Genomic DNA, 14777 nt, shown 5'->3' with positions numbered 1-14777 from the left:
TTAAAAAATAATATAAATGAATTAATAAATTAATCAATTTTACTCATTTAATTTTAAAAACTTTGAAAACATTTTAAAGTAAAATAAAAGCCAAGTCAAATAATTTATTTTGAATAGAGAAGTATAATATATAAAATATATTTTTAATTAAATTGAGGCGTATACATAGTAAAAAAAATGTTGTATTTTATATATGATAAATTATTATCAAATTTTTATATTTTATATTAATTAAATATTTAATTTATATTTATAAATCATTCAATTAATATATTTTTATATTTTATTTGTTGATTTAATTTGTAATATTTTTATAAATCATATTTATAATTTAATTTGTTGATTCTCCACTATTGGCAGCAAGTATAAAAAAATAATATTAAATTTTGATAAAAAATTAAGCTATGAAAAAATAATTTCCTAAAAATTGAGTCGGTGATATATAAAGGTTTTGAAATGAACGAATCAATTTGGATTTTAGCCTGCTTTTCAGATTTCATTTTCCCGACGGTTTCTACATAAAAATAAATGTAAAACATATATGTCCAAAGAAAGTTGACGAAAATAGCAATCCAATGCAGTAATTGCTATGAAAAATAAATTCATATCCAAAACCTGAACTCCAGATCTTCCCTTAATTAGGGGGAGGAGCCAGAGACGCCGGCGGCATACATTTCAACCGAGAACCTCCTTCTCTTCTCTTGCATCAAGCTTAAGAAAAATGGACTCTTTAAATGTGGATCCTCAACTCAGATTAAGATTAATGAATGAGATTTATCAAGCTATAAACAGCAGTTACCGCTGGCAAATATAAAGCACCAAATCCAATCAATCTACAAAATCCAAAAATCAGATTCTGTGAGAAGAAATGAATCCAAATCCCCATAAATGTCTTAATTGCAAGCACAAAAACCTTCTTTTTCTATCTAAACATGCTTATTTCTTTCCTTGTATGAAAACTCCTCCTCTGCCCATTTTATTTTTCCATTGAAAATCTGACCTGTTCTTTTTCTATTTATAATCACCTAGTAAATGGAGATGAACCCACCAACGAAGGAGAAGATGAGGGCTAGTGGGTTTTCTCTAGTGAGTGAAGATGTTGTTGAAAATATACTCTCTAGGCTTCCTGCTTTGTCTTTTGCTTCGGCGGCATGCGTTAGCAGATGCTGGAACAAGGTGTGCGGCCGAATTCTTTCAAAGCCCAAGCTCGCCTCTGCTCTCTCTCTCAACCCGTCCCTCCATGTAAATTTCCACTCTTAATTTTCTCATGAGGATGAATTTGAATTTCCAAATACTCTTTTTCTCTAATTTCCATGCTTTAATCCTGTAATTAGGATGCTGTGAAAGAGGTTTTAGAAAAGGTTCTGTCCCAGCCCATTTATCCTCACTTTGCAATTGCCTGCATTGGCAAGCAATTCAGCTTGGAACTGACTCATCAACTAGTAATCCTTCTTCATTAAATTGATTCATGTTGTATTTTCTTTTCTGATTTCGCCTATCAGCTATACTTTGCATTTGGTGAAACTGACTGTAGTTGCATTTGATTATCTATGATGAAGATTACAGAAAAATTGGGATCAAAAGTGCCAGTAATTACTAATGCAGCCAGTGGAATCATTGGTTTTGATGCTCGTAACGTACTAAAAGAGGTTAGTCTGTGCGTCTTTATTCTTATGTTTTTGTCAAAATAAAAATTGGGGAAAAAAAAGAAAATGAAATGAGACATGAGCCCTTTTCATTTCTTGTGAAATATCAAGCAGATTAAGTGGGAATCAAGTGATGATGAGGATGATGATGATGAAGATGATCTGACTGATTCTCCTGATAAAGGGATAGTTTTGGTTGTTGGATTTGTACCTGGACTCAAAGTTGATGCAATCCCACTGCTGCGAACAAAAACGGTAATTTACTTATCCTGAAAATGGAAGATACTCTCTTTCTCTCTCTCTCTATATATATATATGCTAAGTATTATGACAAAAAAGATTGTCTAGAGAGTCAAGCAAGATCAATGGTCACATTACTCTGTTGTGAAGGCTAATGCAGAGTCTCATCAAAATGGGGCAAATTTTGATGTATGGCATTGCAAATCAAGGCCTTGTTTGTGGTTTGTATGCACAAAAGGATTCTTAATCACTAACAGTATCTTTCACTCCCATCAGGTACCTCAAAAAGCTTTGGTTGACAAATTTTTGATGGATATTAGAAGTTTCACAGCTTCTGTTTCAGATTGCACATCACCTGCAGGGATCATATTGTTTGGAGTAAGTTGGGGTTCTAATTATTTCTTGTCAAAATAATCCCGATTACTCTTATTTGATTTTTTTTTTCGGAGCCATTGTTAACATGTGATGTTGCTGATTATCTAGAATCGAAACGTTGATATGAAGCCAGTCCTTGCAAGTATGGGTAAGTACCATATAATATGCATTTTGTCTTTTTTAATTTTTCCTTTTCCTTTTTTTGTCAAGATTATTGATTAATGGGTTGCATATCTTTCATTAAACGTTCTACGCGTATGGTTGTCTTCGAGAGATGTCCTTATGAGCTTTTTACATATGAAGTTGATAAGCTTTGCAACTTTGCAGATTGTGCCATGAATGAGGAAACAGTCATCGTGGGTGATGCAAGTGGGTGCTTCTTGTATAGAAGTGCAGATAGTTCTCGAGATAACCATGCAGATATGAATTTAGATGCTGTTGCTCTTGTATTTGCAAGGGACAAACATAAGTCTGACGGTACTTCATGATTTCTTTGCATTCAATCTAATAATATAATAAAACAATTAGTAAATCAGTAACTGCATTTGAAAATTCAATAACAAAAATCCTGTAGTTGGCATCAAAGGTTTGAAGGTTGCATTTATACTCTCTTTTTCCTCAATTTTCTCTCTTCCAATTTTTATTTATTTTTATTTTCTGGGTTTTTTTTCGAGGAGCAGATATAGGAGAAATTCAATTTCATGTTACATTGTCAACGGGTGTAATGCCATTTGGTCCCCATCTCCAGGCAGTTTGCGTAATAGCAAAAGACACAGAGTGTTCATGGCTTACTGCTAGATTGCAGGGACAGTATGATATTCTTGATGCAGAGGGCCTCTTAGTTGATATCAATGATCAGGTGGATTGTTTTTTCTTTTATTTTTATGAATCTAAAAGCTATGATGTTTTTCACGCTCCTTCCATTGAGTTCTAAAAAAAAGAAAAAAACTCTTGCAGTTTAATGAGGAAGAGTCTCCTGATCTGTATATTGGAGTCGTACAACATAGAGAATGCTATATTGGCGCAGAGAGTTCATCAAGAGCATCCTTAGCATTTTATGAAGTTATTGGGTAAGACATATTTTCTAGCAATTTTCTATTTATGTTCTGCACTGTAAAGAAGGGGAAAAAAGAATAAGAAATGAGTGATATCTTTCTGATTTCTAACAGGGGAGATAAAGAGTTCTTCATCATTAAGGGTGTTGGCGTCAAACCTGGTGATTCTTTCCTATTCTACCATTCAGACGCTGATACTGCATCATCATCATGTGGCAATGCCTATAGAAGCCTTGCAAATTTGAAGGAAGAATCAGAGAGCAAAAACTGCCTGCAGCAAACGAATGTTGAGGAGAAAGAGGTGTTTGGAGGTTTAATCTTCTCTTGCGTTCTCCGGGGCGAGTCATTCGACCAAAATGCAGAGAGCTTCCCATTTCGCGAAAACTTTCCTGGGGTTCCATTAGCAGGAGTGTATTGTGGTGGAGAAATTGGAAGAGGTTCTTCAAGCTCAATATCTCAAGAAGATGATGAAGCAAACTCTGCTCGTTGCTGCCTGCATTATCATAGCACAGTATACTTAGTTATGTCCTATGTTCCAGCAAATGCAGAGGATTAAGTTAGCTCAGGTTTGATTTGAAGTGCATCAAATGGCAAAATTGTTTGCCATAGGTTTTTCTATTACATATAGTTTTGCTTTGTGCATGTATCAAAGCTCCAAAAATGCTGGCTAATGTTATTTTTTTTTTTCATATATGAAATGAAATGGCTGACTTTGGTTTTTCTAAATACTTTTCTTTTTGATATTTATTTCTAACCCGCAAATTATTCATTCATTTTTATCCATTTTATTTTTCAAATTAAAAAATTAAATTATTTAAAAAAATAAAATTTAAACAATTAAATTATTATAATTTAACAATGACTTCAATAGAATAACTGTTTTTATTAATAGAATGAAATTTTAAAAATTATTTTTATTAAAAAAAAATAAATTATAATTTTATCAAATCTAAAAGGCAATATGATATATAGGCCTTTTTATATTTTATACGAACTTTAAAACATGATTATATGATAAAATTTCAGCGGTAAAAAAGGTTCTATTACCACCAACGATGAATGACTTCCAGTTAAGATGGCAGTGAATCGTTTCTCCTAACTGGGTCAGAGCAGGTCAAGTGGTTTAGGATTTCTAGGTGCTAGAACTCTATTGTATTTTGAGGGTTTATCTTGTGAACCTTAGTAGCTTTTGTCTGTTTATCTAGGATTTTGTTATAGCTGTATTCTTATAAATAAAATGATATCTTCTTAGAAATAAAAAATTATTAATTTATTTTTATTTTAAAATTATTCAATTAAAATACATTATATTATATAAATATTCAATGACGTTAGTGTTTTTTTTTTTAATAAAATGAGTAAAAAGCGTTAGTATTGTTTTTAATAGGAGGGTATATGATAGACCAAGAAGATCCAGTCGGTTGTCGAAGATCAATTCCAAATATCTTGACTGAGTTACTGCTGCAGCTTGCTTGCCTAAAATAGCTGTTATTTGATTCTACTTTGATTCTGTTATTTGATTTTGTTGATTTAGCACTACTTGTTTGTTTTGCTTTCATCCTTATTTATAGGGAAGTTGTTATTTTTCTGCAGTATATATATTACTGCTACTCATTAATAAAGGGCAAGCTCAAACTCATTACTGGTTTTCTTTTCTCACCATAAGCAGAAAATTATTCTTCTTACATTCTTACTCTGATTGGGACCATCTAACATTGGTATCAGAGCCTGGTTTTTTTTTTCCCTCTCTTCTTTCTTCTTACTATTCTTTCTTATTCCTTATGACGACTAACAAGGAACGAATCGAGAACCTTGAAACAGGACTAGGGCAGCTTCAAGATGTTGTTGGTCGAATGGAAACTGGGGTTACTAGCAAATTGCAACACCTGGAAGGTATGATGACCAAACTTTCTGAAACAGTCCTGTCAAGCCGAGAAGGTGGAAGCAGCAACTCTCGGGAAAAATCAATTCAACAAGGCGGCAACCGTGCAGAATCGGCCACAGGAGGAAAGCCAATATTCTCGTCAAAATTAGCCAAGCTTGAATTCCCGAGGTACTCCGGTACTGATCCAACCGAATGGCTAACAAAAGCTAATCAATTTTTTGATTTTCAAGCCACGCTAGACAATGAGAAGGTTTCATTAGCCTCCTATCACATGCAAGGGGAAGCTAATGAATGGTGGCAATGGTTACACAGAACTTACAAAGTAGAAGATAACAAGGAGGTTACTTGGGAGATTTTTGTCGATGAACTGTGGGCCAGGTTTGGTCCGACGGACTGCGAAGACTTTGACGAATCCCTGTCAAAGATTCGCCAACTAGGCTCCTTACGAGATTATCAGAAGGAGTTCGAAAGATTGGGAAACAAGGTTAAAGGGTGGACGCAAAAGGTGTTAGTGGGTACTTTTATGGGCGGATTAAAAACAGAAATCGCCGATGGAATCCGTATGTTTAAGCCAAAAACTTTAAAAGAGGCAATCAGTTTAGCCAGGATGAGAGATGAACAGCTGAATCGGCAAAGAAAAATTCACCGTCCTAATTTTATATCACCGACCTCCTCCCCAGTTAAAAAAACAGAAACACCCATACGCCGATTGACTTGGGATGAGATGCAGAAGAAACGTGCCCAAGGTCTCTGCTTTAATTGTGAAGAGAAATTCACTCCTGGACATCGTTGCAAGGGACCCCAACTTCTCCTTCTAGATGGGGGTGATGAAGACGAGGCAACCATGGAAGAACAACCGGAAATATCCCTACATGCACTCTCTGGATGGGCAACTCACAAAACAATGCGGGTGGCAGCAAAAATTGGTTCCTACACCCTGATTGTACTGATTGACAGTGGATCTACACATAACTTCATCAATACAAAGGTAGCAGACATGTTACAATTGCCAGTACAGCCGTTCAAACCCTGCGACGTTAAAGTTGCGAATGGAGGATTACTGGCATGCCAAGGCAAATTCAATGATGTTCAGCTGCACCTCCAAGGTATACCTTTTGTAGTCACCTTGTTTGCTTTGCCTATAACGGGTTTGGATGTGGTTCTAGGGATTCAATGGCTGGAAAGGTTGGGAACAGTGGCATGTAATTGGAAGAACTTAACTATGGAGTTCCAATGGGACAACAACACTCACAAATTGCAGGGCCTACGGACACCAGTTATTCAATCAACATCTCTACAAGCCATCTCTAAAGAAGCACGACATGGCAGTTCAATATTTGCTATTTGTATTGATTCCAGTAAGGGTTCAGAATTCATTCACCCTGACTTACAATCAATACTGGACCAGTATCAGGACCTGTTCAAGGAACCAACTCAGTTACCACCACCAAGAGAAATAGAGCACCACATCAATTTGAAAGAAGGCACTGAACCTGTCAATATCAGGCCCTACCGATACGCCTATTTCCAGAAAGCTGAGATTGAGAAACAGGTACAAGACATGTTGAACTCCGGGTTGATAAGGTCAAGTACAAGCCCATTCTCTTCTCCTGTTCTGTTAGTGAAAAAGAAAGATGGGTCTTGGCGGTTTTGCACTGATTACCGAGCACTCAACTCTGTTACCATCAAAGACAGATTTCCAATCCCCACTGTCGATGATATGCTCGATGAACTCCACGGACCAAAATATTTTACCAAACTAGACCTTCGAGCGGGATTTCACCAGGTACGGGTTCATTCTGCAGATATTCCTAAAACTGCTTTCCGTACTCATAACGGTCATTACGAATATCTTGTCATGCCCTTTGGCTTATGTAATGCACCATCAACCTTTCAAGCAATTATGAAATCTATCTTTCGTCCCTACCTCCGCAAATTTGTTTTGGTCTTTTTCGATGATATTCTCATCTACAGCCCAGGTTGGACCACTCACCTTGAACATGTCCATACAGTGCTTCAAACCCTGAGACAACACCAATTTACAGTCAAACTCTCTAAATGTGCTTTTGGGTTACAGGAGATAGAGTATCTGGAACATATTGTCACTCCTCAAGGGGTGAAGGTGGATCAAAATAAAATTTCAGCTATGGTAAATTGGCCTAAACCCACTAATGTTTCTGAGTTACGTGGATTTTTAGGTCTTACAGGTTACTATCGGAAGTTTGTCCGCAATTATGGCCTTATAGCACAGCCACTCACCAATCTTTTGAAAAAAGGGCAATTCCAGTGGACTGATGCAGCAGATTCAGCTTTCCAGCAGCTCAAATCTGCAATGACAGCCACACCTATTCTTGCCATGCCAAATTTTGATGAAATATTTATTATTGAATCAGACGCTTCAGGCGACGGCATTGGTGCGGTGTTATCCCAGCAAGGCAGACCAATTGCTTTTATGAGCAGGGCTTTGGGCAATAGCAAACGCTCTTGGTCTATTTATGCTAAAGAGATGTTAGCTATCATACATGCCATTCAGACTTGGAGACCATATTTGCTCGGCCGGAAATTCATCATCCACACAGATCAACGCAGTCTCAAACATTTGCTGGAACAACGGGTGGTGACACCTGAACAACAGAAATGGATTTCCAAGCTTCTTGGTTATGACTACGAGATCCTCTACAAACTAGGAAAGGAGAATAATGCAGCAGATGCATTATCACGGGTTTCGGGCAGTTCTAGTTTGGACGCTTTGTTCGTATCTCAGTCTCCATTATGGAATACAATAAAAAAAGAAGCTGAAGCTCATCCTTACATGATTAAAATTGGCAAAGAAGCTACAGCAACTCCAGGCAATCCGTATCGGTGGCAAAATGGGCTGGTGAGTTATAAGAATCGCATTGTTGTGCCTCCAAACTCCCCACTTATTCCACAACTTCTACATGAGTTTCATGATTCTCGTCTTGGGGGACATTCCGGAGTTCTAAGGACCTACAAGCGGATTGCTCAGCAATTTTATTGGCCCTCAATGTATACAACTATCAAGAATTATGTGGCGGCTTGTGAAGTTTGTCAACGAGTTAAGATGGAAACTTTGTCACCTGCTGGGTTACTACAACCACTTCCGATTCCTTGCCAAATTTGGGATGATATCACAATGGATTTCATCGATGGATTGCCCACCTCGAATGGTAAGAATTCTATCCTTGTTGTGGTTGATAGATTGAGCAAATCTGCTCATTTTATAGCACTTTCACATCCATATTCGGCCAAGGTGGTAGCTGAAAAATTTGTTGACGGAATTGTGAAATTGCATGGCATGCCACGAACAATCATCAGTGACCGTGATCCCATCTTTGTAAGTCACTTTTGGCGTGAATTTTTTAAGATGTCAGGAACCCAGCTTAAAATGAGTTCGGCTTACCACCCTCAGACTGATGGTCAATCTGAGGTAGTCAACCATTGCATTGAACAGTACCTCCGGAGTTTTGTGTACCAACAACCTCGCAAATGGTTCTCTCTGTTGCCTTGGGCAGAATTCTGGTACAACACAACTTTCCACATATCAACGGGAATGACTCCCTTCCAAGCCTTGTATGGAAGATTGCCCCCAACAATTCCCCTCTATCATGAAGGAAGCAGTTCAGTTCATGAAGTTGATCAAAATCTCCTTTCTAGAGATGCCTTGTTGAGTCAACTTAAATCCAACCTTGCGGCTGCTACAAATCGAATGAAACAATATGCTGATTCAAAAAGACGAGATATACAGTATGAAGTTGGTGATTGGGTATTTTTGAAGCTTCATCCCTATCGCCAACATTCTGTGTCTGTTCGAACTTATCCGAAGCTTGCTTGCAAATTTTATGGGCCATATCAGATTGAAGAGAAGATAGGACCAGTCGCTTACAAGCTTCAGCTTCCCCCTGGTTCTCGCATTCATCCAGTTTTTCACGTATCTCTCTTAAAAAAGAAGATTGGAGAAGCTGCTCTTTTCAGCAATGAACTGCCACCTGTGACTGATGATGGTGAATTGCTCTTGGAACCTGAATCTGTTCTTGATACCCGTTGGGTTAAAAAAGGATCCAAAATTGTTGAACAACTTCTAGTCAAATGGAAAAAGCTTCAAGAGGAAGATGCTACATGGGAAGATTCTCAGTCCTTCACAGTACATTTTCCTAACATTAACCTTGAGGACAAGGTTGCTGTCCGAGGGGGAGGTAATGATAGACCAAGAAGATCCAGTCGGTTGCCGAAGATCAATTCCAAATATCTTGACTGAGTTACTGCTGCAGCTTGCTTACCTAAAATAGCTGTTATTTGATTCTACTTTGATTCTGTTATTTGATTTTGTTGATTTAGCACTACTTGTTTGTTTTGCTTTCATCCTTATTTGTAGGGAAGTTGTTATTTTTCTGCAGTATATATATTACTGCTATTCATTAATAAAGGGCAAGCAAATTCTCAAACTCATTACTGGTTTTCTTTTCTCACCATAAGCAGAAAATTATTCTTCTTACATTCTTACTCTGATTGGACCATCTAACAGTATATGGCTTGATTTTCTTTTATAAAATGTAATGTTTTAATTGGATTAATGGGATGAATTAATGAATTTTTAAAAAATTTAGGGAGTTGACAGTAATTCTCACTGATTTAAAATGCGTCGCCTGAGCCTAAGCGACCAAGCTTGGCCTTTCTCTGAAATGGAGGAGGAGACGAAGAAAAAGCCTATCGAAGAAGCAAAATCAGGGTTTGGTTCGCTTAGCGAAGACATACTTGAAAAGATACTGAGAAGATTACCAGCCCCATCGCTCGCATCCGCGGCGTGCGTCAGCAAATTATGGTACCAGAATTGCAATCGAATCCTCTCTCGTCCAAAGCTTGCCTCTGCCATCTCTCTCAACCCTTCCCTTGAAGTGAGTCTAATTTTTCCCTAGCCAAATCCTATCCCGTGGTTCATTTTCATTAAAAATGTTTAGTTCTCTCTAATTGTGACTGATTATCTTCAGTTTATATGAATAATGGTTCCCGTTTGATTAGAAATTTTGGCATGTACCACTGCATTTCTATTTTTCAAAGGCATCATTTGAATAATTTTTAATCAACAGATTGCTGTTCAAGAGGTTCTTGATAAAGTTCTCTCGGAGCCCATTCGGCCACATTTTGCCATTGCAAATGGTTTTGGCTATAGCTTCTGCATGCAGAAAGCTTTTGATTTGGTATGCATTATCATGCCTCAGTGCTCTGCTGTTTTTGGGTATTGCATTTGCAGCCCTCAGACATAGTTTGTTCATCTTTGTGTTTCAGCTATCAGGGAAAATGGGTTCCAGGACTCCTCTTATCGTTACCTGGGCCAGTGGAGCCATGGGACGAGATGCTCGTACCAACGAGTTCAGAGAGGTTTATTGTTATTTTTGTGTAAATACGCGTGTGTATGCTTGTGGGAAAGTTGATTAAACAGAACACTGATTTTCCCCTAATAACTAAATTTGTAGGTCATAGGAGGATATTGTTGTAGCGATTGCGATGATGAGCGTTTGGATGCCAATTCTGGTATCCTTTTGACTGTGGGCTCTGTACCTGGACTGAAAGTTGAGGCCATCCCTCTGTTAAGGCGGACAAAGGTAACAAACTTCTACTATTAAACTAATTCTGATTACAGCTTCTATGCTTAAAAGTCTTGATTCTTTAGATTGTGGTTTTTGTTATTGAAAGTTCACGAAAGATCATCTTGATGGTTTCTCTAGAAAATGGATGGTGAATTACCACGATCTCTATCAATCTTTGAATACCCATGCTTAGGTTCCTTATTGTTTTAGTAGCTCGGGAGCTTAGGTGCTTGTTATGCACTCTGAATATAGCAAACTAACCTCGACCTTTTTCACTGTCAGCAGGCACCTCGAGTATCAATGGCTGATGACCTTGTGGTGGATATTAGGAACTACACAATTTTGGCTTCAGGTTGCACATCGCCTGTTGCAATCATCATGTTTGGAGTAAGTGGCATTTTCCCACTTTTTATCACATCTTTTTATATCTCCGATTGCAGCCCTTGATAAAATGTGGGCTACTGCTGCAGGGGGGAGATATTGACCTGAAACCTATCATTGAGAAACTGGGTGAGATTTTCTCGTTATGGCTTTCTTCTTTCTCATGTTTGATTTAACTTGTAGAAAAATAAATTTAATGTTTTATCTGTAGAGAATATGGCAAACAAAAGAAGTAACTTTTGCATTTGATATCCCAAACAATCGAAGAAATCAATAATGCAAATGTATGACTTGGTTGCTTGAAGGATTCACACCTTTTCAAACTCCAAACATCATAACATAACTGCATAAGAAATTTTGTTTTCTTTTTCATTTTAATTCTATGTTTATTAATTATTTATTTTGTTATTTTGGAGTTTGCGAGGCAGGTCTGTTTTATGATACTTATTGATAAAGTAGATCCCTTATGTTTTCTGTTTTATGATTGACTGTTAGGCGGGTGAATATGGACTCACCACTTATTATAGATTTTAGATTCAATACAACTTACATCTTGTTTCAGAGAGTTTTGACTCAGTTATGCTTTTTTGGTTATGTGAAGGGGCTTGAAGTGAACCTAGCGATGAGGTCTCCTCTGAAAATATACCTTTATAATTAATAAATTTGGAACTCGCTTATTTCTTGGCCTACATGTTGAAAGTTTTGCTGGAATGTCTGTCTAACTGCTTTGACATTTAGTTTGAGTTCACAATATCTTGTGCTTTGCAGATCATATCATGCGGCTAGCTTGTGCACTTACTTCAAGTTCATAATGTGTTGCAGATTATGCCATGTTGAAGGAAACTGTTATTGCTGGTGACGAGAAGACCGAATTTTTGTACAGAAGTGGCATGGAATCAAAAAATGTCTGTGAGAGCACGAAATATTTTTCTGATGCTGTTGCTCTTGTGTTTGCAAGGGATAGAGAAAAAGCTCATGGTAGCTGCCTATTTTTTTGAGTAGCAACCATTTCATTCTTCTTTCTTTTCCTGAAACTGGGGTGGAACTGCATGGCCTGTTTGAAGTTTGAAAAATTGTATATATATTTAAAAAAGAAGATTATGGGTATGGTATCTCAAAAATTGGAAACTTTTTATCTAACCCCAACTCAATTTAACTTAAATAGGCATTAATACCGCTTAATTTGAGTCAGCCTAGCCCCAACCATATAAAAAAGTTTCCATGGCTAATTTTATCTTTTGCCCCTACAATTGGCTTCACCCCTATTTGCAACTGAAGCTGATGATGCAACAACTGGCATACTCATTTTTTTTCTAGTGTTAACACTTTTTTTAAATATATCATACACATGTTCTAATTTGCTTTGTAAACAGGAATAGGGGATATTCAATTCCATGCTGCATTATCAAATGGCGTTTCTGCAATAGGTCCAAGGTACAAAGCAGCTTCTGTTAGAGTGAATGGTCGTGATTGTACTACTTGGCTGACTGCCAAACGAGAAGGGGAACATGAGATTTTTGATGGTCAGAGGATTCTAAATGATATTAATGATGAGGTGTGCTAGTGTTTTAATAAGTTTGCTTTGGGTTTTCTTGCCTTGAATGCCTTTTCCTTGTTGAAAGTGAGTATTTCATAAACACACAAGTGACTCTTAACAATGATGGACTATTCCTATAAATGATTGACACGTCAAATTTTTTTGACTTCAAAATTTTTAAGCTGCATTTTACTCTGAATTTTAAAGTAGTGTTTTCCCAAGAAAACATTGTAATTTATTTCCTTGGATATTAAAGGGAGCATCATATCTATTGGCTGCTAACCCTTTGCCCTTTTATTGTACTAATATTTCTGAAGCAAAATTTTTTGGCAGTTGGAAAATCGCATTGGAGGTGCTGATCTGTATATTGGGGTCTCAAAACACAGAAAATACTCTATTGAGAGAGAGAAGCCAAGGTCGATGTCATCCTTGGCTTTCCATGGAGTCATGGGGTGAGACATTGAACTATTCTCCCCTCTTTCTTGGGGCTAATTTTTCTTCTAAATACTTGCCATGCACTCGAAATGCGATATTAATTCCAAAGAATTTTGCTGCATCCAACGGCTGTTTGATAAATTATGTATTTCTTGTGCTGTACATGCAGTAGTAAAACCAACAACATTAGGATATCATTGCGCAAAGTATTTATAAATTAGTTTTGGTACTGGTTAAACTACTTGCTGCCTTTGACAAAAAAAAACTACTCACTGGCAGTCCTATTCTAAGTATTTCATTTTTTTATTATTCTGAAAATCATGTTCTATTGTTATAGATGAGCACAAGTTCCGTATGGTCTTTTTAACTTCCATTCCTCCCCAATTTAAGAATAACATTTGGAGGTTTTGCTTTTTCAACAGAGTAGATGAAGAATACCTTTTTGTTTATGGTTCTGGCATCAGAACTGCAGACTATTTCCAATTTTATCATTCAGATCCAAACATTGCGTTATCTTCTTGCAATAATGTTTCTATTCATCTGAGAGACCTGAAGGTAGATTGGAATTCTAAAAGAGGCCTTCATCCATTAAGTGTTGCTAATGAATGTAAGAAGGAATGCATTGGAGGTTTTGTTTTTGCTTGTCGTGGCCGTGGTGAATCATTTTTTGGGCGGCCGAATGTTGATAGTTCCCCAATATTGGAGAATTTTCCTGGGGTCCCATTGGCAGGAATATATTGTGGTGGGGAAATAGGCCGTGGCATTTCAATCTTGAATGCACATGGAAGGCAAGAAGAAAGCACTACACGTCTTGTGCATGTATTTAGCACAGTATATCTGGTGCTATCGTATACGCCAGCATCTATGGAACATTAGATCCGGTGCATGATTGTGCGTCCCAGACGGATGGAAAGGAATCAGGGATGAGTCAATTATGAGTAGCTGATGATGCTTCTTTCTTTAATCTCCATTTTCTTAAAGCTGTAGTGAGCGTCTTAAACTGTCTTGTAAGTAAATTCTCGGTGGTGTGGGAATGCATGGAATAAACAGATTGGAATGTTAAGATGAGCTTTTGTCCAGTTATTTATGGTAGGATCTTAGTAGAGATCACCTATGTATTTAATGAGGTTCGACTTATATGGAACAATGTAGTATGGTTTGATAGAATTGTTAGTACGTTAAAAGTCTTTGTATTTCTGAAAAATCTCGCTTGCTAAAGTGCTATATTTCAATCGCAAACAGATTTCACCAATAATGCGCGGCCCAACATTAAGATTGGGCCCAGTGCTGTAAAGTACAAGGTGTGGGCTTTACATTTTGTGCCCAGTCCGGCCACAGACCATAATAACAATATAAGGTGATGTTAATAAATTTGTATTTTTTGATTTATATATACACACGAAATATAATTTTTATCTTTATAAATAATTCTATTAAATATTTTTTTGTATTAAACAGAATTTTTAAAAATCCGGATTAAGTCAATTTTTAACTTTCTTATATCTATAAATATGACATAAATAAAGTTGCATTCATGAGTTTAGTTCGCCCCTTATGATTTAACTTTGGCAGTTTTCAAGTTCACCGCTCTAAACATAAATATCTTTGGAAAAAAAA

At 36.9% G+C, this 14777-nt stretch overlaps 2 protein-coding genes across 5 annotated transcripts; both read left to right on the top strand.

The window, feature by feature from the left end:
* Positions 1-639: 639 nt before the first annotated feature.
* On the top strand, positions 640-4038 carry LOC110617764 (F-box/LRR-repeat protein At5g63520). Its single transcript, XM_021760750.2, has 10 exons — positions 640-1242; positions 1335-1442; positions 1560-1649; positions 1761-1901; positions 2163-2264; positions 2370-2409; positions 2589-2738; positions 2942-3120; positions 3219-3331; positions 3431-4038. Exons 1-10 carry the CDS (start codon positions 1033-1035, stop codon positions 3870-3872), a joined length of 1575 nt encoding a protein of 524 aa, XP_021616442.1. The 5' UTR covers positions 640-1032; the 3' UTR covers positions 3873-4038.
* A 5824-nt stretch (positions 4039-9862) lies between these two features.
* LOC110618007 (F-box/LRR-repeat protein At5g63520) lies at positions 9863-14364 on the top strand. Of its 4 annotated transcripts, none has more exons than XM_021760999.2 (10): positions 9863-10114; positions 10307-10417; positions 10506-10598; positions 10694-10822; positions 11093-11194; positions 11278-11317; positions 12011-12166; positions 12562-12743; positions 13059-13177; positions 13583-14364. In XM_021760999.2, exons 1-10 carry the CDS (start codon positions 9902-9904, stop codon positions 14034-14036), a joined length of 1599 nt encoding a protein of 532 aa, XP_021616691.1. In that variant the 5' UTR covers positions 9863-9901; the 3' UTR covers positions 14037-14364. The 4 variants fall into 4 exon arrangements, with proteins under 4 accessions (XP_021616691.1, XP_021616690.1, XP_043813413.1 ...); XM_021760998.1 differs by having other exon boundaries at positions 11090-11194; XM_043957478.1 differs by lacking the exons at positions 10307-10417; positions 10506-10598 and having other exon boundaries at positions 9866-10114; positions 11090-11194.
* The last annotated feature ends 413 nt before the right edge of the window (positions 14365-14777 follow it).

The sequence above is a fragment of the Manihot esculenta genome, chromosome 6, assembly GCF_001659605.2.
Source record: "Manihot esculenta cultivar AM560-2 chromosome 6, M.esculenta_v8, whole genome shotgun sequence".
Taxonomy (NCBI): Eukaryota; Viridiplantae; Streptophyta; class Magnoliopsida; order Malpighiales; family Euphorbiaceae; genus Manihot; species Manihot esculenta.
The sequence above is the reverse complement of the archived record's forward strand: the minus strand, read 5'-3'. Positions and strand labels throughout refer to the sequence as shown.